The sequence below is a fragment of the Chiloscyllium punctatum genome, chromosome 12, assembly GCF_047496795.1.
Source record: "Chiloscyllium punctatum isolate Juve2018m chromosome 12, sChiPun1.3, whole genome shotgun sequence".
NCBI lineage: Eukaryota > Metazoa > Chordata > Chondrichthyes > Orectolobiformes > Hemiscylliidae > Chiloscyllium > Chiloscyllium punctatum.
The window spans coordinates 12,371,297-12,390,343 of record NC_092750.1 but is presented as its reverse complement, the minus strand read 5'-3'; the positions used below and the strand labels follow the sequence as shown (position 1 = coordinate 12,390,343).

Genomic DNA, 19,047 nt, shown 5'->3' with positions numbered 1-19,047 from the left:
GAATAGAGAGTCTGTGGGGGAGGGACAAACACTATGGGGGGGGAACAGACACTGGGGGTGGGAACAGAGACTGTAGGGGGGAAACAGAGACTGTGGGGGGGGCAGACACTGTGAGGGGGAACAGACACTCGGGCGGGGAACAGAGACTGTGGGGGGGAACAGAGAGACTGTGGGGGGGGAACAGAGAGACTGTGAGGGGGGAGCAGAGACTGTGTAGGGAAAACAGACACTGGGGATGGGAACAGAGACTGTGGTGGGGGGGAACAGACTCTGGGGAGGGAGAACAGAGACTGGGGGGGAACAGAGACTGGTGGGGGAAACAGACTGTGAGGGGGAACAGAGACTGTGGGGGGGGAACAGAGACTGGGGGGGGAACAGAGAGACTGTGGGGGTGAAACAGAGACTGGGGGAGGGGGAACATAGACTGTGAGGGGGGAACAGAGACTGTGAGGGGGAAACAAAGACTTTGAGGGGGGAACAGAGACTGCAGGGGGGGGAACAGACACTGGGGGGGAACAGAGACTGGTGGGGGAAACAGAGACTGTGGGGAGCGGAGCAGAGACTGTGGGGAGCGGAGCAGAGACTGTGAGGGGGTACAGAGACTGTGGGGGGGAACAGAGACTGTGGGGGGGGGGAAACAGAGACTGTGAGGGGGTACAGAGACTGTGGGGGGAACATAGACTGTGAGGGGGGGAACAGATACTGTGGGGGAATAGAGACTGTGGGGGGAACAGACAATGTGGGGATAACAGACACTGTGAGGGGGGAACAGATACTGTGAGGGGGGAACAGAGACTGTGGGGAGGGGAACAGAGACTGTGGGGAGGGGAACAGAGACTGTGGGGAGGGGAACAGAGACTGTGGGGAGGGGCAACAGAGAGACTTGGGGGGGTGAACATACACTGTGGGGGGAATAGACACTCGGGCGGGGGAACAGAGACTGTGGGGAGAACAGAGAGACTGTGGGAGGGGGAACAGAGAGACTGTGGGGGGGGGAACAGAGAGATTGTGAGGGGGGAGCAAACACTGTGGGGGGAACAGACGCTGTGAGGAGGGAACAGACACTGTGGGGGGGGGTACAGACACTGTGGGGGGGAACAGACACTGTGGGGGGGAACAGACACTCGGGCGGGGAACAGAGACTGTGGGGGGGAACAGAGAGACTGTGGGGGGGGAACAGAGAGACTGTGAGGGGGGAGCAAACACTGTGGGGGGAACAGACGCTGTGAGGGGGGAACAGAGACTGTGTGGGGGGGGAGCAGACACTGTGGGGGGGTACAGACACTGTGGGGGGGAGGTACAGACACTGTGGGGGGGAACAGACACTGGGGGGGGGAAACAGACACTGGGGGGGGGAAACAGACACTGTGGGGGGGAACAGACACTCGGGCGGGGAACAGAGACTGTGGGGGGGAACAGAGAGACTGTGGGGGGGGAACAGAGAGACTGTGAGGGGGGAGCAAACACTGTGGGGGGAACAGAGACTATGCGGGAGGGAACAGAGACTGGGGGGGGGGGAATAGACACTGTGTGGGGGGGGGCAATAGAGACTGTGTGGAGGGTGGGAGACTGTGCCTGTCATTCACAAGTTTTCACTGTAGTCAGTTCAATTTTTCTGTTTAACAACCATGTGAGCATATATGTCTTCCTGTTGTAGTTTTCCAAATTTTCCTCTGACTACACAGCACCCAGAAACAAAAAAGGGGATGGTCCAATTTTGTCCAGTGTTTCAGTTCAATGACGTTACATCAGAACTAAGCCAAAAGGTGAGCTGAAGGAAGAAAGGAACTGCTGAGGCTGTACAAGGCCCTGGTCAGATCACCTGTGGAATATTGTGTGCAGTTTGGGCCCTGTTTTGAAGGAAGGATGTATTGGTCTTGGAGGGGGTGCCGAGGAAGTTTATCAGAATGATCCCGGGGATGAAGGGCTTGTACCATGAAGAGCAGTGTGGACTGTGGGTCTGGTGGAGTTTAGAAGGACGAGTCTCTGTGACTGTGACAATGTCAGGCTGGTGTTTCACTCGTCTATGGGACAGATCGCCAGTTTAGATTCAAGGCCCCAGATGTCAATGGAGAGGATCCTTCAGGGATGTATGTGCTGTGCTCTCTCCCAGAGCTAGGGTTAGTGCCATGTGGTCCATCCAGTTTCATTCCTTTGTTTTGGACTTTGTAACAGCACGATTCAATACACGGCCCACTTCACCATTTCAGAGGGCATTTGAGAATTCAGCACAATACTGTGGTTCACATGTAGGCCAAACTGGGTAAAGATGGCAGATATCCTTCTTCAGAGGACATCTGTGAACCAGATGAGTTTTTATAACTGACAATGGTTTCATAATCAACACTGGACCAGATTTTAATTTCTGATTTATGAATGGAATTCACATTTTGCTGTTCACCCTGGTGTGATATGACCCCCCAATCCCCCAGGTTTCTGGACCAGAAGCCTCTTGTTTACCTGCTCAGTGATATTGACTCTATGCTACATCTCCACAAATCAGATATCAATGTGTTTCAATTGTTCAGATCAGACATTAATTTGAGGTCCTGTCTGGCCTAATTGGTTAGAAATCACACAACGCCAGGTTATAGTCCAACAGGTTTATTTGGAAGCACTAGCTTTCAGAGTGCTGCTCCTTTATCAGGTGATTGTCAAAAAGCAGCGCTCCGAAAGCTAGTGCTTTCACTTAAACCTGTTGGACTATAACCTGGTGTCGTGTGCTTTTTAACTTTGTACACCCCAGTCCAACACTGGCATCTCCAAATCAGGTCTAACTAGTGACTCTGAAATATCCCGTGGCACAGTTTCGTGGTGTTCTGGTTATTATCATCGTGCTGTTTCTTTTATTCACTCCTGGGACATGGCTGGGCCAGCATTTATTGCCCTTCCCCAGTTGCCCTGGGGGAGGTGGGGGTGAGCAGTGTACAAATCGCTTATGATTGGGGTGCCCTGCTTTCTACGCTACTGCAGAGAGTATACCTAAAAGGGACTGGATTCCAGATTCTAGCTTTGGACAATTGCAATGTCCTTCTCTATCTTACTTCTGGTGACCCTGTGAGTGGTCAGGAAATGGTGAAGAAATGTCACCTGGGAGGGGGGCCCCTGGTAGTTTGCACATGTCTATTCCACAAAAGGAAACGATGGAATTAAATGCAAGGGGATCTGGCTTGGTACCAATCTTGTCCATTCTCACAGTAGGTCGGAGTGCCGTTGCATGGAGACAGTTTAGAGCAGTTTTGAGCTATGGCTCAACTAAGGAATAATTGATCTCTTACATCTGGAATGTAGTTATTGCCCCAAAATAGTATTGGAAGCATCCTATCTGGATGCATCATGGCTTGGTGTGTCATCTGCTTTTCCCAAAACCATAAAAGATGACAGAGTTGTGAACGCAGCCCAGTCCACCACACAAACAAGCCTCCCCCATTCACTGAAAGCAGAGTGAACTGCAGATGCTGTAAATCAGAGACAAAGAACAGAAATTGCTGGAAAAGCTCAGCAGGTCTGGTAGCAGCTGTGGACAGAAATCAGAGTTAACGTTTTGGGTCAAATGATCCTTCCCCACAACTTCCATCTGTACTTCCCATTGCCTTGGGAAAGCAGCCACCAGGGACCCTTACCACGCTGGTTATGTTCTCTTCCATCGGACTGAAGATATAAAAGGTTGAGAACACACAGGAACAGATCCAAGAACAGCTTCTTCCCTGCTGTTGTCAGACTTTTGAGTGGACCTCTCCAATGTTAATTCTGATCTCTCACTCTTTCTCTCTCTCTCTCTTTCTCTCTCTCTCTGCACCTCCTCCGCAGTTGTAACTGTATTCTGCACTCTGTTCTGTTACCCTGGTGCAATTTGTGTGGTATGATCTACCCAAATAGCACTCAAAACAACACTTTTCACTGTACCTCAGGATAGGTACAGGATGGGATTCACATGGAAGCCACACAAACTTGCCTTCCTGAAGTACATTTGATGATCTTTTGGGATTTTATTTGGCTTCAATAGATTTTTATTTTTAATTGATCCTGGGCTAGCCCAGAAGTTACAGAATTTACTGGGATTCAGTTTGCAATGAAGGGTTTGCAAAAAGGATAGTGGAGCAAGTGTGGACGGTGGGGAGGGGAATGTGGACGGTGGGAGGGGTGTGGACGGTGGAAGGGGTGTGGACTGTGGGAGGGGTGTGGACGGTGGAGGGAGTGTGGACGGTGGAGGGAGTGTGGACGGTGGGAGGGAGTGTGGACGGTGGGAGGGAGTGTGGACGGTGGGGTGAGTGTGGACGGTGGGGTGAGTGTGGACGGTGGGGTGAGTGTGGACGGTGGGGTGAGTGTGGACGGTGGGGTGAGTGTGGACGGTGGGGTGAGTGTGGACGGTGGGGTGAGTGTGGACGGTGGGGTGAGTGTGGACGGTGGGGTGAGTGTGGACGGTGGGAGGGGTGTGGACGGTGGGAGGGGTGTGGACGGTGGGAGGGGTGTGGACGGTGGGAGGGGTGTGGACGGTGGGAGGGGTGTGGACGGTGGGAGGGGTGTGGACGGTGGGAAGGGTATAGATGGTAGGAGAGGTGTCGACAGTGGGGGGAGTGTGGACGGTGGGGGGAGTGTGGACGGTGGGGGGAGTGTGGACGGTGGGGGGAGTGTGGACGGTGGGGGGAGTGTGGACGGTGGGGGGAGTGTGGACGGTGGGGGGAGTGTGGACGGTGGGGGGACTGTGGACGGTGGGGGGACTGTGGACGGTGGGGGGACTGTGGACGGTGGGGGGACTGTGGACGGTGGGGGGACTGTGGACGGTGGGGGGACTGTGGACGGTGGGGGGACTGTGGACGGTGGGGGGACTGTGGACGGTGGGGGGAGTGTGGACGGTGGGGGGAGTGTGGACGGTGGGAGGGGTGTGGACAGTGGGAGGGGTGTGGACAGTGGGAGGGGTGTGGACAGTGGGAGGGGTGTGGACAGTGGGAGGGGTGTGGACAGTGGGAGGGGTGTGGACAGTGGGAGGGGTGTGGACAGTGGGAGGGGTGAGGATGGTGGGTGGGTGTGAACGGTGGGAGAGGTGTGGACGGTGGATGGGTGTGGACAGTGGGAGGGGTGTGGACTCTGGGGGAAGTGTGGATGGTGGGGGAAGTGTGAATGATGGGAGGGGTGTGAACGGTGGGAGGGGTGTGAACGGTGGGAGGGGTGTGGACGGTGGTGGGGAGTGTGTACAGTGGGGGGGGGAGTGTGTACGGTGGGGGGAGAGTGTGGACAGTGTGGGGGGGAGTGTGGACAGTGTGGGGGGGAGTGTGGACAGTGTGGGGGGGAGTGTGGACGGTGGGAGGGAGTGTGGATGGTGGGAGGGGTGTGGACGGTGGGGGGAGAGTGTAGACCGTCAGAAGGAGCGTGGACGGTAGGAGGGAGCGTGGACGGTAGGAGGGAGCGTGGATGGTGGAGGTGCGTGTGGACGGTGGAGGTGCGTGTGGACGGTGAGGTGAGTGTGGACGGTGAGGGGTAAGTGTGGACGGTGGGGGGTAAGTGTGGACGGTGGGGGTGTGTGGACGGTGGGGGGGGTGGACAGTGGGGGGGGTGTGGACGGTGGGGGGTGTGTGGACGGTGGGGGGTGTGTGGATGGTGGGGGAAGTGTGAATGATGGGAGGGGTGTGGACGGTGGGGGGAGTGTGGATAGTGGGAGGAGTGTGGACGGTGAGGGGAGTGTGGGAGTTGGGAGGGGTGTTGACAGTGGGAGGAGTGTGGGAGGTGGGAGGGGTGTGAACGGTGGGAGGGGTGTGGACGGTGGGGGGGGTGTGTACAGTGGGGGGGAGTGTGGATGGTGGGGGGTAAGTGTGGACGGTGGGGGGGGTGTGGACGGTGGGGGGGGTGTGGACGGTGGGGGGGGTGTGGACGGTGGGGGGGGTGTGGACGGTGGGGGGGGTGTGGACGGTGGGGGGGTGTGGATGGTGGGGGAAGTGTGAATGATGGGAGGGGTGTGGACGGTGGGGGGAGTGTGGATAGTGGGAGGAGTGTGGACGGTGGGGGAGTGTGGGAGTTGGGAGGGGTGTTGACAGTGGGAGGAGTGTGGGAGGTGAGAGGGGTGTGAACGGTGGGAGGGGTGTGGACGGTGGTGGGGAGTGTGTACAGTGGGGGGGAAGTGTGGATGGTGGGGGATAAGTGTGGACGGTGGGGGATAAGTGTGGACAGTGGGGGGTGTGTGGACGGTGGGTTGGGTGTGGACGGTGGGAGGGGAGTGCAGATGGTGGGAGGAGTGCAGATGATGGGGGGAGTGTGGACAGTGGAGGAGGAGTGTGGACGGTGGGGTGGGAGTGTGGACGGTGGGGCGGGAGTGTGGACAGTGGGGGAAGTGTGGATGGTGGGGGAAGTGTGAATGATGGGAGGGGTGTGGACGGTGGGGGGAGTGTGGATATTGGGAGGAGTGTGGACGGTGGGGGAAGTGTGGGAGTTGGGAGGGGTGTTGACAGTGGGACGAGTGTGGGAGGTGGGAGGGGTGTGAACGGTGGGAGGGGTGTGGACGGTGGGAGGGGGAGTGTGTACAGTGGGGGGGGGAGTGTGTACAGTGGGGGGGGAAGTGTGGACGGTGGGGGATAAGTGTGGACGGTGGGGGATAAGTGTGGACGGTGGGGGGTGTGTGGACGGTGGGTTGGGTGTGGACGGTGGGAGGGGAGTGCAGATGGTGGGAGGAGTGCAGATGATGGGGGGAGTGTGGACAGTGGAGGAGGAGTGTGGACGGTGGGGTGGGAGTGTGGACGGTGGGGCGGGAGTGTGGACAGTGGGGGGAGTGTGGACAGTGGGCGGGTGTGGACTGCCAGAAGAGTGTGGATGGTGGGGTGGGAGTGTGGACGGTGGGGCGGGAATGTGGACGGTGGGAGGAGTGTGGACAGTGGGCAGGAGTGTGGACAGTGGGCGGGAGTGTGGAGGGTGGGGAGAGTGTGGACGGTGGGGGGAGTGTGGACTGTGGGAGGGGTGTGGACAGTGGGCGAGTGTGGACAGTGGGTGAGTGTGGACAGTGGGCGAGTGTGGACAGTGGGCGAGTGTGGACAGTGGGCGGGTGTGGACAGTGGGCGGGTGTGGACAGTGGGCGGGTGTGGACAGTGGGCGGGTGTGGACAGTGGGCGGGTGTGGACAGTGGGAGGAGTGTGTACGGTGGGGTGAGTGTGGATGGTGGGGGCAGTGTGGACGGTGGGGTGAGTGTGGACGGCAGGAGGGAGTGTAAATGCTGGGAGGGAGTGTGGATGGTGGGAGGGGTGTGAACGGTCGGGGGGAGTCTGGATGGTGGGGGAATGTGGACGGTGGGGGGTGTGGACCGTGGGAGGAGTGTGGACGGTGGGGGGGTAGTGTGGACGGTGGGGGCGGGAGTGTGGACGGTGGGAGGGGTGTGGACGGTGGGGGGGGAGTGTGGACGGTGGGAGGGGTGAGGACGGTGGGGGGAGTGTGGATGGTGGGGGGAGTGTGGACAGTGGGAGGAGTGTGGACGGCAGGAGGGAGTGTAAATGGTGGGAGGGAGTGTGGATGGTGGGAGGGGTGTGAACGGTCAGGGGGAGTGTGGATGGTGGGCGAGTGTGGACGGTGGGACAGGTATGGACGGTGGGATGGGTGTGGACGGTGGGGGGGAGTGTTGACAGTGGGGGGGTGTGGATGGTGGGAGGGGAGTGTGGACGGTGGGGGGGAGTGTGGACGGTGGGGGGGAGTGTGGACGGTGGGGGGGAGTGTGAACGGTGGGGGGAGAGGGGGGAGTGTGGACGATGGGGGGGCAGTGTGGACAGTGGGTGAGTGTGGACGGTGGTGGGGAGTGTGGACGGTGGGGGCAGTGTGGACAGTGGGGCAGTGTGGACAGTGGGAGGGATGTGGACGGTGGGGAGAGTGTATACGGTGGGGGGAGTGTGGACGGTGGGGGGAATATGGACAGTGTGGGGGGTGTGAATGGTGGGGGGAAGTGTGGATGGTGGGGGAGTGTGAACGGTGGGAGGGGTGTGGACGGTGGGGGAGTGTGGACGGTGGGAGGGGTGTGGACGGTGGGAGTGTGGACGGTGCGGGGGTGAGTGTGGACGGTGGGAGGGGTGTGGACTGTGGGAGGGGTGTGGACGGTGGGGGGAGTGTGGACGGTGTGTGGGGTGTGGTCGGTGGGAGGGGTGTGGACTATGGGGGGAGTGTGGACGGTGTGCGGGGTGTGGTCGGTGGGAGGGGTGTGGACGGTGGGGGGAGTATGGACGGTGTGCGGGGTGTGGACGGTGGGGGGAGTATGGATGGTGTGCGGGGTGTGGACGGCGTGCGGGGTGAAGACGGTGGGGGAGTGTGGACGGCGCGTGGGGTGTGGACGGTGGGAGAAGTGTGGAGGGTGGGGGGAGTGTGGACAGTGGGTGGGGTGTGGACAGTGGGTGGGGTGTGGACAGTGGGAGGGGTGTGGACGGTGGGAGGGGTGTGGACGGTGGGAGGGGTGTGGACGGTGGGGGGAGTGTGGACGGTGGGGGGAGTGTGGACGGTGGAAGGGGTGTGGACGGTGGAAGGGGTGTGGACGGTGGAAGGGGTGTGGACGGTGGAAGGGGTGTGGACGGTGGGGGGAGTGTGGATGGTAGGAGGGGTGTGGATGGTGGGGGGAGTGTGGCCGGTGTGCAGGGAGAGGACAGTGGGAGGGAGTGTGGACGGTAGGGGTGAGTGTGTACGGTGGGGGTAGTATGGACAGTGTGGGGGGTGTGAACGGTAGGAGGGGTGTGGACATTGGGAGGGGTGTGGACGGTGGGGGGTCTGTGGACAGTGGGGGATGTGTGGACGCTGGCGGGTGTGTGGATGGTGGGGGGGTGTGTGGACGGTGGAGGGGGGGTGTGGACGGTGGGAGGAGTGTGGACGGTGGGAGGAGTGTGGACGGTGGGAGGAGTGTGGACGGTTAGAGGCGGTATGGACGGTGGGCGCAGCCTCGTTCTCCTTTTGTATACGAGGAGAAAGTGAATACTGCCGGTGCTGGGGGGTGTGTAGACGGTGGGAGGGGTGTGGACGGTGGGATTGGTGTGGACGGTGGGGCAGGTGTGTACGGTGTGAGGAATGTGGATGGTGGGAGGGGTATGTACGGTGTGAGGGGGGTGTGGACAGTTGGAGGGGGTGTGCATGGTAGGGGGTGTGTGGATGGTGGGAGGGGTGTGGACAGTGGGAATTGTGTAGACGGTGGGCGGGGTGTGGACGGTTGGAGGGGGTGTGGACAGTGGGAGGAGTGTGGATGGTGGGGGATGTGTGGGCAGTGGGATGGGTGTGGGCAGTGGGAGGGGTGTGGATGGTGTGGTTTTGTGGATGGTTGGAGAGGGTGTGGACGGTTGGAGGGGGTGTGGACGGTGGGAGGAATGTCGACAGTGGGGGGAGTGTGGACAGTGGGGGGGGTGTGGACGGTGGGGCGTTTGTGTATGGTGGGGGTGTGTGGATGGTTGGGGGTGTGGACGGTGGGGCGGGTGTGGACGGTGGGAGGGGTGTGGACAGTGAGGGGTGTGTGGACGGTGGGGGCTGTGTGAACGGTGGGAGGAGTGTGGATGGTGTGGGGAGTGTGGACGGTTAGAGGCGGTATGGACGGTGGGCGCAGCCTTGTTCTCCTTTTGTATACGAGGAGAAAGTGAATACTGCCGGTGCTGGGGGGTGTGTAGACGGTGGGATTGGTGTGGACGGTGGGGCAGGTGTATACGGTGGGAGGAATGTGGATGGTGGGAGGGGTATGTACGGTGTGAGGGGGGTGTGAACGGTTGGAGGGGGTGTGGACGGTAGGGGGTGTGTGGATGGTGGGAGGGGTATGTACGGTGTGAGGGGGGTGTGGACGGTTGGAGGGGGTGTGACGGTAGGGGGTGTGTGGATGGTGGGAGGGGTGTGGATGGTGTGGGGTGTGTGGACGGTGGGGGGGGTGTGGACGGTGTGGGGAGTGTGGACAGTTGGAGGCGGTATGGACGGTGGGTGCAGCCTCGTTCTCCTTTTGTATACGAGGAGAAAGTGAATACAGCCAGTGTTTAGATCAGAGTCGAGAGTGCGGCAGGTCTACCCATCTATCCACCCATCTATCCACCCCAGCCTCCTCTCTGACCTATCACCTTTACCCCACCTTCATCCCCCTACGCTCCCGGATTAACGAGTTCAACACGCGGCGAGACATCGAATACCAGGTCCTACCTCCCAGCCCTGCCATATTTTCACCATTCCTCCAGACCTCCCCCTCTCTGAGGATGAAAGATCAGTCCTCAGCAGAGGCCTCACCTTCATCCCCCTACGCTCCCAGATTAACAAGTTCAACACACAGCAAGACATTGAATTCTTTCATCATTTCCACCACCTCCAAACAGACCCCACCACCAAGGATATATTTCCCTCCCCTCCCCTATCAACGTTCCAGAAAGACCACTCCCTCCGTGACTCCCTCGTCAGGTCCACACCCCCCACCAACCCAACCTCCAGTCCCGGCACCTTCCCCTACAACCACAAGAAATGCAAAACTTGCGCCCACACCTCCCCCCTCACTTCCCTCCAAGGCCCCAAGGGATCCTTCAATATCCATCACAAATTCACCTGCACCTCCACACACATCATTTACTGTGTCCGCTGCACCCGATGTGGCCTCCTCTATATTGGGGAGACAGGCCGCCTACTTGTGGAACGTTTCAGAGAACACCTCTGGGACATCCGCACCAACCAACCCAACCGCCCCGTGGCTGGACACTTTAACTCCCCCTCCCAGTCCGCCAAGGACGTGCAGGTCCTTGGCCTCCTCCATCGCCAGACCATGACAACACGACGCCTGGAGGAAGAGCACCTCATCTTCTGCCTAGGAACCCTCCAACCACAAGGGATGAATGCAGATTTCTCCAGCTTCCTCATTTCTCCTCCCCCCACCTTTTCTCAGTCCCAACCCTCAGACTCAGCACTGCCTTCTTGACCTTCTTTCCGACCTCCGCCCCCACCCCCTCTCCGGCCTATCACCCTCCCCTTAACCTCCTTCCACCTATCGCATTCCCAACGCCCCTCCCCCAAGTCCTTCCTCCCTACCTTTTATCTTAGCCTGCTTGGCACACCCTCCTCATTCCTGAAGAAGGGCTTATGCCTGAAACGTCGATTCTCCTGCTCCTTGGATGCTGCCTGACCTGCTGCGCTTTTCCAGCAACACATTTTTCAGCTCTGATCTCCAGCATCAGCAGTCCTCACTTTCTCCCACCTTCATCTACCCATCACACTCTCAGCTTCACCCTCCTCCCATTTATCTCTCAGCCCCCTAGGGCCACCAGCCTTATTCCTGATGAAGAGCTTTTGCCTGGACCATTGATTCTCCTGCTCCCCTGACTGGCTGTGCTATTCCAGCACCACACTCTTGTGTCCTCTTCTCTACTGTCGAACTCTTTGACAGCTCCCAGCCCATCATACCAAGTTTCTCCTTCTTGTTCCAGTCTGTCCTGAACGGCAACACGTGTTGGGCCACCTATACTTTGCAAACGACATGACATTACCATCGCTCAAACATGCATATGGGTGTGAGTCAATCTTTCAAAGTAGCCATATTGATGGGCACTTTATCGACTGCAAAGCTTGCTCGAGCAGGGGCTTATAGTTCAAACTTAACCACAAGAATAGAAAGTGAGAGTGGAAACTGTTGCAATTAGAACAATGCCAGAACAGAAACGGTACTTTACATCTATTAGGTCATTGATGGGCACTAGCACATCTGTAAAGTCTGCACGTACTTAGGATTGTTGGTGAGTGTTTGTCTCAAATACCTACAGACTATAACCGCTCAGCTCGGACCTGAGAACCTCATTGATCTTGAGGCTGGTGCTATTTTCACTCAAGGCCACAGTAATGATTTATAACGTATTCAAAATCTTACATCTGTCAGCGTTTTCCATTGTAAAATTTCTATGTCCACATGTATAATGGAAACTCTGCAAACCTGTCTCATTCTCACTCTTGTGCGGAAAGAAGCGCTGCAGCACCGCCCCTGGTTGAAGAGTGTAATTACAGTATATCCGTTTGTCTCAGATACAGACCATAATGAACGTGCATATTGGAATTTATCGTCTAATTACATTTAATAAAAGGGCAGTGTAGTGATTGGACTGAGGGCCAGGAGGGTCTCATTGACTGAGATCCTTGACTGGGGCTGTTAACCCAGACCCATCAGGGAGCCCTGGCTGACAGATCTAAACAGTTAAGGGGTGTTGTGGGGATAAAAAAGCAACAGGACTACCAGAGGTCCTGACAAAAAAAAGAACAGGAGTGTCAGACATCCTGAAAAAAAAAGAAGTGGAGTGTTACTGGGTGGTGGGGATCCCCAGTGGAGGGCTGTCTGCGCAGAAGAAAGAAAAAAAATAAACAGGAGTCTCAAATAAGCACAACCACAATTAGGCGGTAGTGTGTGGGGGGGGAGAGAAACAAAAACGAAAAAAAAACAGGAGTGTCAGAGGTTAAAAAAGAAATAAAAAATAAAAAGGAGTCTGAGAGAGCCTCCTGATCAGAGGGACTGGCTCTGACGAGGAGAAAGTGAAGGGGGGGGGGGGGGTGCCGATGCTGGAGATCAGAGTCGAAGAGTGTTGCGCTGGAAAAGCACAGCAGGTCAGGCAGCACCCGAGGAGCAGGAGAGTCGACGTTTTGAGCGTGAGCTCATCATCAGAAATTCTTCACCAGCCAGCCCAGAGCCCATGTCCTCGGAACATGTGAAAAAAAGAGTGACTCGTTGACAGGATACGGGCCTCTGTGCAGTTATTTAAGGCAGTTATGTTTACCCTTCAACTGGGGACTGAATTCTATCGATGGACCTTAGTCCAATTATTTCCCACCTTGTCGCCCAATTTCACATGAAGATTATGTCCGCCCAGACTCTCCATGATCAAATGAGTAAAATGTTGAAAATCTGGTATGCAGCGTATGCATTTTTCGCGAAGTTCCATCGAATCCTGCAATATTTCCTCAGGGTTCCCTAAATCTTGACTGCTATAAAACAGCGTGTGCTCTGCCTCCTACATAATACTGCAGGGGAGCACCCACATTTGTTAAAAAGCAGGAGCTGTATGGGGATCAGGATATCGACTATGCCAGGACATATACAGGGAGAGTCAGTGAACTGTTGGCCCTTATACATATAATTTTATTCCTTCTTGGGATGTGAGTATCACTGGCTTGGCCAGCATTGACCACCCATCATGAATTGCTCCAGAAAAGGTAATGGTGATCCATTTCCTTAAGTGTAGGTACATCGACAGTGTCATTAGGAGAGGAGGACCAGGACTTTGACCCAACAACAGAGGAGGCATTGCTATATATTCCCATTCGGGATAGGGTGTGGCTTGGAAGGGAAATTGCAGGTGGTGATGTCCCTGCGCATTTTTCTGTCCTTGTCTGTCGAGGTAGTAGAGATGCTGTCGAGTTGGTGAGTTGCTTCAGCGCGTCTTGTAGACAGTCCACACTGTGTGTCAATGGCAGAGGGATTGATTATTTAAGGTGGTGGTGGCAGGGTACCAGCCAAGTGGTTTGCTTTGTCTTGGATGGTGCTGAGCTGCTTGAGTTTTTGTTGGAGCTGCACCCATCCAGGCAAGTCATAGAGTCATAGAAATGTACAGCACGGAAACAGACCCTTCGGTCCAACTTGTCCATGCAGACTTGATATCCCAACCCATCTAGTCCCACCTACCAGCACCCGGTCCGTATCCCTCCAAACACTTCCTATTCATATACCCATCCAAATGCCTTTTAAATGTTATAATTGTACCAGCCTCCACCACTTCTTCTGGCAGCTAAGTCCGTACACGCACCACCCTCTGTGTGAAAAGGTTGCCCCTAAGGTCACTTCTATATCTTTCCCCTGTCACCCTAAACCTATACCCTCTTGTTCTGGACTCCCCAACCCCAGGGAAAATACCTTGTCTATTTATCCTATCCATGCCCCTCATGATTTTGTAAACCTCTATAAGGTCACCCCTCAGCCTCCAACGCTCCAGGGAAAACATCCCCAGCCTGTTCAGCCTCTCCCTGTAGCTCAAATCCCCCAACCCTGGCAACATCCTTGTAAATCTTTTCTGAACCCTTTCAAGTTTCACAACATCTTTCTGATAGGAAGGAGACCAGAATTACACGTAATATTTCAAAAGTGGCCTGACCAATATCCTGTACAGCTGCAACATGACCTCCCAACTCCTGTACTCAATACTCTGACCAATAAAGGAAGCATACCAAATGCTTTCTTCACTATCCTATCTACCTGCAACTCCACTTTCAAGGAGCTATGAACCTGCAGTCCAAGGTCTCTTTGTTCAGCAGCACTCCCTAGGACCTTACCATTAAGTGGGGAGTATTCCATCACACTCTTAACCTGTGCCTTCTTGATGGTACTCAGGCTTTGTGGAGTCAGGAGGCACATTCCTTGCTGCAGAATGCCAGCCTCTGACTACCTCTGGATGTAGGTTTACTCACTGGGCGGGAAGGTTCATTTCCAGACGTTTCTTTACCATACTAGGTAACATCTTCAGTGTGCCTCCGAGCAAAGCATTGCTGATAATTCCTGCTTTCTGTTTATATGTTTGGGGTTCTTTTGGTTGGTGATGTCATTTCCTGTGGTGATGTCATTTCCTGTGGTGATGTCATTTCCTGTTCTTTTTCTCAGGGGGTAGTAGATGGCGTCTAACTCGATGTGCTTGTTGCTAGAGTTCCAGTTGGAATGCCATGCTTCTAGAAATTCTCGTGTGTGTCTCTGTTTGGCTTGTCCTAGAATGGATGTGTTGTTCCAGCCAAAGTAGTGTCCTTCCTTATCTGTGTGTAAGGATACTAGTGAGAGAGGGTCATGTCATTTTGTGGCTAATTGATGTTCATGTATCCTGGTGGCTAGTTTTCTGCCTGTTGGTCCAATATGGCATTTGTTACAGTTCTTGCACAGTATTTTGTAAATGACATTAGCTTTGCTTGTCTGTATACGGTGTTTCAAGTTCATTAGCTGCTGTTTTAGTGTGTTGGTGGGTTTGTGGGCTACCATGATGCCAAGGGGTCTGACTAGTCTGGCAGTCATTTCCGAGATGTCTTTGATGTAGAGGAGAGTGGTTAGGGTTTCTGGACTTGTATCGTCTGCTTGTTGTTGAGAGATCAACGGACTATGTTCATTGGGTACCTATTCTTTTTGAATACACGATATAGGTGATTTTCCTCTGCTGTTCATAGTTCCTCTGTGGTGCACTGTGTATTGGCTCATTGTGTCGGCACATTGAAATAACGTTCTGATGCAGTTTCATTTGTGGATGTTTGGATGATTGCTTCTGTAGTGCAATATTTGGTCTGTATCTGTTGTTTTCCTGTAGAGGCTAAGGTCGGGGCTCAGTGACCTCTCAACAAGCTCTGATCTCTCCCTTTTACTGTCAAATGTTCAAATGGAAATGTTCTACACGTTTGCCAGAATCCCTTTCACTTGGTCAGATTTATAGTGAGATCAAAACACTAAAGACCATAATGCATTCTACCAAGCCATCCATGAAGCAGAGCCAACTCAACATGAGAGAATGCCAGTGGGAGTTTAGCAGGTCTCCAGTAAGGATTATGGATCTGTAGAATTCTTTACCGCAGAAGGTTTTTTTAGATTAGATTACTTATTGTGTGGAAACAGGCCCTTCGGCCCAACAAGTCCACACCGATCCGCCGAAGCGCAACCCACCCATACCCCTACATCTACCCCTTACCTAACACTGTGGGCAATTTAGCATGGCCAATTCACCTGACCTGCACATCTTTGGACTGTGGGAGGAAACCGGAGCACCCAGAGGAAACCCACGCAGACACGGGGAGAATGTGCAAACTCCACACAGTCAGTCGCCTGAGGCGGGAATCGAACCCAGGTCTCTGGCGCTGTGAGGCAGCAGTGCTAACCACTGTGCCACCGTGCCGCCATAGACAAAAGCCTACTGCACCTGGTATTCCCAGGCTGTCTCCCATCCAAGTACTAACCAGGCCTGAGTCTGCTTAGCTTCCGCGATCAGACGAGATCGGGCGTTTTCAGACTAGCACGGCTGTAGGTTGGTGAGGCTGGGTCCTTATGTCTGCTTAAGGCTGAGATAGGCAGATTTGAATCAGTAAGGAAATCAAGGATTATGGGGAAATGGCAGGTAAGTGGAGTTGAGGATTATCAGATCCGCCATATTGAATTGAATGGCGGAGCAGACTCAATGGACTGAATGGCTGACCAATGTTCCAATGCATTATGATCTTTAGTACTTGGATCTCACTATAAATCTGACCGAGTGAAAGGAATTCTGGCAAACTTTAAAAACATTTCCATTTGAGTCTAAACGCTGGGATATAGGGATATGGAATATTTTCCATATCGGAGTAGCAAGAACAGCAGCCAGCTTTGTTGGGGCCTGCAGAAGTTGGAAATTATGTTGAACCCAGCAAGGGCCCACCCTTGGCACATAGTTCCACGGTTAACACTGGAAACATATGCACTGTTTCCTAAGACTGTGGTGCGTCAAACTTCGTTGTAGGAGCAAATCTATGGCAATTTGCCTCCATCTTGTCAATTACGGCTTGATTCTCCCATTCAGTGGGCTCTTGTTTGGATTGACTAATTGGAAGTTTTGCTTGTTTAAGACTTGATGTCTTCATAGTGAGCAGGAATGGTTAAAAACAAAAGTGGGTGGAAAATATTTCATTACATTTTATTATGTGTACTTTGCTCTGTTTGACGTTTTTGTTGCAGTTTTGTTTGACAACGGATATAGAGTCAAAGGAAGTTGGGTCAAAGGTGGGTAGATGTCCAGACTTTGGTGAGAGGTGGAATAGGCTCAAGGGGCTGAATGACCAACTTCTGTCTGTCCAAAAGCAGAAACAGAAATTTCAGGAAAAGCTCAGCAGGTCTGGCAGCATCTGTAGAGAAAAATCAGAGTTAACATTTCGGGTTGAGTGACAGGAAGAAGGTCGTGTTACTCCAGATGTCACCCAGTCATTACGCTCTACTCTGCTCTGATTGTATCATTCTTTAAGAGAGCAATTGGTTTTAGCTCCACTTCCTTGCCTAGCTCACATAGACCTACAACGTTTCTCCCTTCAAGAATTTATCTAAATCTCTTTGCCCGAGCAACCCTTTCAGGTAGCACTTCCTCAGTCACAACATGCCGCTTAAAAACTGACTCTCCTGTCCCGAACTACGAACAAAAGATTTTTCATCCTTTCTCGTTGATATATCAGTTCTGTTTGAGCACAAAATAATCACGCAATCCAGTGCATCAATCCACTGAGCAGAAAACACACACCTTTTCTTATTGCCATGAGTTCTTCAAAACATTTATGACAGAAGCACTGAGAATTGCCATGGGATTAGTGGATACTGATGCGTATTACTGACATACCTATGTACCAGGAGTGTGCGAGGACTGCAGATGCTGGAAATCAGATGCGAGAGTGTGGTGCTGGAAAAGCACAGCAGGTCGGGCAGCGTCCGAGGAGCAGGAGAATTGATGTTTTGGGCAAAAAGCCCGATGAAGGGCTTTCCTGATGAAGGGCTTTTGCCGGAAGTGTTGACTTTCCTGCATCTCGGATGCTACCTGACCTGCTGTGCTTTTCCAACGCCACACTCTCATATTTATGTACTGCTTGCTTTCAAAAATGTATCAATCTGTCCCAACATATATATATATTCATTAATTTATATGTAGAATATTATTTCAAAGGATACACACCTTTGAAAGCTTCTCAACTTTGTCAATGTTAACTTTCGCGTGTAATTTCTCCTTCAGGAACCTACTGGACCTCCTACTCCTAAGCGACCTCGAGGAAGACCGATAGGCAGCAAGAACAAGGAACCGCGAGCAGTCCGAAAGGTACCTGTTTGGAAAGGTGTTTTTTACTTTTATTTTAATAGACACAGCCTTAATTCATTTCCAGGTAGCCAGTGGGTGGATGTACTTATTACTGCACCTCCCAGCTCTGCAGAGCCAACAAAGCAAACTTTCCATTTCCTATATTTCTGTTCTGTGTGATTCTGTGTTTGGACAGCATTGGCTGAGCTATCCTGAATGCGCCAATAGCCAGGCTAATGACCAGTTTATAATCAGTTGAGCTTGTAAGGTGGCTCAATTTCATTCGCTAGAAGCAATATGCATTCACTTGCTGGGATCTATATTCTTCAAATAAAAGGAACGTGTTCTAGCCAGGCACATTTTTGAATTACCCAGAAGATTAGAGAGCTTGTAGTTCCCTGGTGCTTCCTGCAAGGTAATGCCTGGTGATTTGGAATTGACTTGCCAACCAGTCAGTTCCTGTAGGATAAATTTTGTATTCTTGCATTTCTCATGATGAGTCAAATATCCAGCGATATATTTACAATTAACAACTGTATTGACAGAAAACAAGAAATTGTGTGTTTTAATTTCCCCACAATGATCCTTCTCTTATTTTGCCCACTGCAGTATTCTGGAGATCAATGTTCAATTCTTGGTGACACCAGGACCAAGCCTGGAGGGTGGGGAGGCCATTGCAACAATGTCAGGACAAACCATCACTAAATCCTGGAGTGTTTAAAACTGTCTTCATACTCCAATGACAAGTTCAACAGGATAGTGAGGGTGATCAGCACTGACTCTCCAATAGTACAGCCCTCCCTTGGCACTAAACCTCCAACAATGCCCTGCCTGTCAATATAGTTAACTCAGCCACATTAGGGAGATTTAAACAATCCTTGGATAAGCACATGGATGATGATGGGATAGTGCAGGGGGATGAGCTGAGAATAGTTCACAGATCGGCGCAACATTGAGGGCCGAAGGGACTGTTCTGCGCTGTATTGTTCTATGTTCTAATGCCCCTTTGTGCCAAACATTGCTCAAGAAACTCGAACATATTAAAACAAATGCTTGTTTCTTCCTGATTGAAGTCAAGCCCACCCATCCATCTTCCCAATCCACAGACATATCTAAATGGACCTTGAATTGATTTATATGACCCACTTCAAAGGTCCAAGCATTGTAAAGTATGGCATCAACTCTTTTACTGTTTGTGTGTGGGGAAAAAAATTGTTGATCAGACTTCCCTTCATCCTCCAAAGCCCCTGATCTTTTATTTACTCCAATCCCCTGAAATTTG

The 19,047-nt window shown here is 53.4% G+C and overlaps 1 protein-coding gene and 1 pseudogene across 4 annotated transcripts in view; one reads left to right on the top strand and one right to left on the bottom strand.

Annotated features, from left to right (window-relative positions):
- Positions 1-19,047, top strand: part of LOC140483601 (high mobility group protein HMG-I/HMG-Y-like) — a 254,191-nt gene that overhangs the window by 76,792 nt on the left and 158,352 nt on the right. For all 4 annotated transcript variants that reach the window (XR_011962008.1, XR_011962009.1, XM_072581857.1 and 1 more), the window contains exon 3: positions 17,703-17,786. Coding sequence is in view for 2 of the 4 variants with exons in the window: in XM_072581857.1 (XP_072437958.1) it covers positions 17,703-17,786 (84 nt within the window). In the remaining 2 variants the exon portion in view is untranslated. The remainder of the gene's footprint in view (positions 1-17,702; positions 17,787-19,047) is intronic.
- Positions 15,867-15,985, bottom strand: LOC140483994 (5S ribosomal RNA; annotated as a pseudogene).